At 33.1% G+C, this 1,785-nt stretch overlaps 1 protein-coding gene across 1 annotated transcript in view; it reads left to right on the top strand.

Moving 5' to 3' along the window:
* LOC106477169 (rho GTPase-activating protein 190-like) overlaps positions 1-1,403 on the top strand; it is a gene marked incomplete at its 3' end in the record, with an annotated part of 6,652 nt that extends 5,249 nt beyond the window's left edge. Inside the window, exon 3 of the mRNA XM_013937759.2 lies at positions 1,194-1,403. Within this exon, the coding sequence (XP_013793213.1) occupies positions 1,194-1,403 (210 nt within the window). The remainder of the gene's footprint in view (positions 1-1,193) is intronic.
* Between the last annotated feature and the right edge of the window lie 382 nt (positions 1,404-1,785).

Below are 1,785 nucleotides of genomic sequence, written 5' to 3'. Positions count from 1 at the left end.
AGTAGGTAATAGTAAAGTAAACTAACTAATAAGTTAGTAGTATTTAATTTAACTTTATCTGTAGTACTACGACACACACACACACACACACACACACACACACACACACACACACACACACATATTTCCTATGTGACATACATCATTAAGATCATACTGAAATGGAGCACTTATTTTTTCACTTGAAGTTTTGAAGTTAACTTTTCAAGATATTTTTTTTAGCAGGTACTTAATTTATGAATGTATTTAATTGCATAATTTCAGTTTAATAAACTTAAATATGCATCATACAAGCATCTTTAGGTCAAAGCTACAATAAAGATTAGTTTTAACCTGTTTAAAACCACTCGGAGAAAGAAAGAAAGAGAATCGTATAAATTGTTCTTAAGACTAATTGTGATGGCAATGTAAAATCACATTTGTAGGACTATTCGTTATATCTTATAACATTGTTCCTGTTGTTTTTGGTACACACGTGTAGTTTGGATCAGTCCTTGAATAGATAGTAATTGATAGTCTTATACTAGTAATTATCATCTGTGTATATAATTGGACTGACTGTAGTCTTTTTGTTATTTTTATTAAGTTGCTTTTTCACATATATAAGTTTTATCTTGGTTATTGTACGAGATCAGTCATCTTAAGTAGCACTAACTTGACATGAGAACTTAGGCTTAATGTGGTTCATACATTGTGCCTCATTTCTCACTGACTCGGCCATAGTGCTACAATAAACATGAAGGCCAGTTGAAGAATCTTTTTTCTTTCTTTCTTTTGGTTTTGAGAAAAGAAATAACACCAAGGTGAAGCAAGGAGTAGTGGGTGCCAACCTTGGAATTTGTCTGCCTCTCCTAATTTATTTACTAAAAAAAGATTGGATTTCCAGAATACAACGTCTTCATTTACTAGGTAACCCGGTACGAGGAAAACCCACTCAGCAAAACATTATCCAGTCACCAGTTATCCTGTAGAGCTTCTAAATGTTTCATTCTACTTACCTTTAAAAAAAAAAAAGCATTTGCCACCCTTTCCTTTTAGAATCCTGGAATTGGCACTGGTTATTACTGTCATATATTTTTATAAACGGTATGTTTTTTGTACTCTAAGTTATAAACCTGTTTTTTGTGTGTGTTGGTGAGTGAAGAGAAAATTTACTGTTTTATCTGTCACAAATCTTTTCTTGCCAACATCAGTGACTGGAGAAATATGAGGACAAAACTCCAACAACATCCAGATTTTAGTCAATATTTTCTTAAAAGTCCTGATGAACAATCTTGGCAAGAAAGTGACTTGGTGGATATCACCGAAACTCGTATTCCGTTGGACATTTTAGACACCGCTGAGGCAGAAGCATGTTTTGAGGAACACAAGACTTCACTAGAGGCTGATGAAAACCGAAAAGAGTAAGTTTTTTTTTTTTCTCTTGTCTAAGTATTTTACAATTAAAACATGAACCAGTTTGATTGTGAGTTTATCTCTACTTAACCTGGAACTCTAAACACCTTGGACTGTAATATTATAATTTCTTGTTAATCTTCATTAGTGGTAAAGCTACATGAAACTGGTTTGTTAAAATATAATTAAGAAGAAAACTGGTAAACTCTGTGTAAAATTGGTAAACTGTCATTTTTTGAGCATAAATATAATTGAAGAATATAAAGTGTTGTCATGACAACTGAAAAACACTACCTGGCTTCTCCAGACTCCTCAGTTGTCATGACAACTTAATACTCCATCTGGCTTCTCCAGACTCTCAGTTGTCATGACAACTTAAAACTCCACCTG

The sequence above is a fragment of the Limulus polyphemus genome, unplaced genomic scaffold (genome assembly GCF_000517525.1).
Source record: "Limulus polyphemus unplaced genomic scaffold, Limulus_polyphemus-2.1.2 Scaffold13132, whole genome shotgun sequence".
NCBI lineage: Eukaryota > Metazoa > Arthropoda > Merostomata > Xiphosura > Limulidae > Limulus > Limulus polyphemus.
The sequence above is the reverse complement of the archived record's forward strand: the minus strand, read 5'-3'. Positions and strand labels throughout refer to the sequence as shown.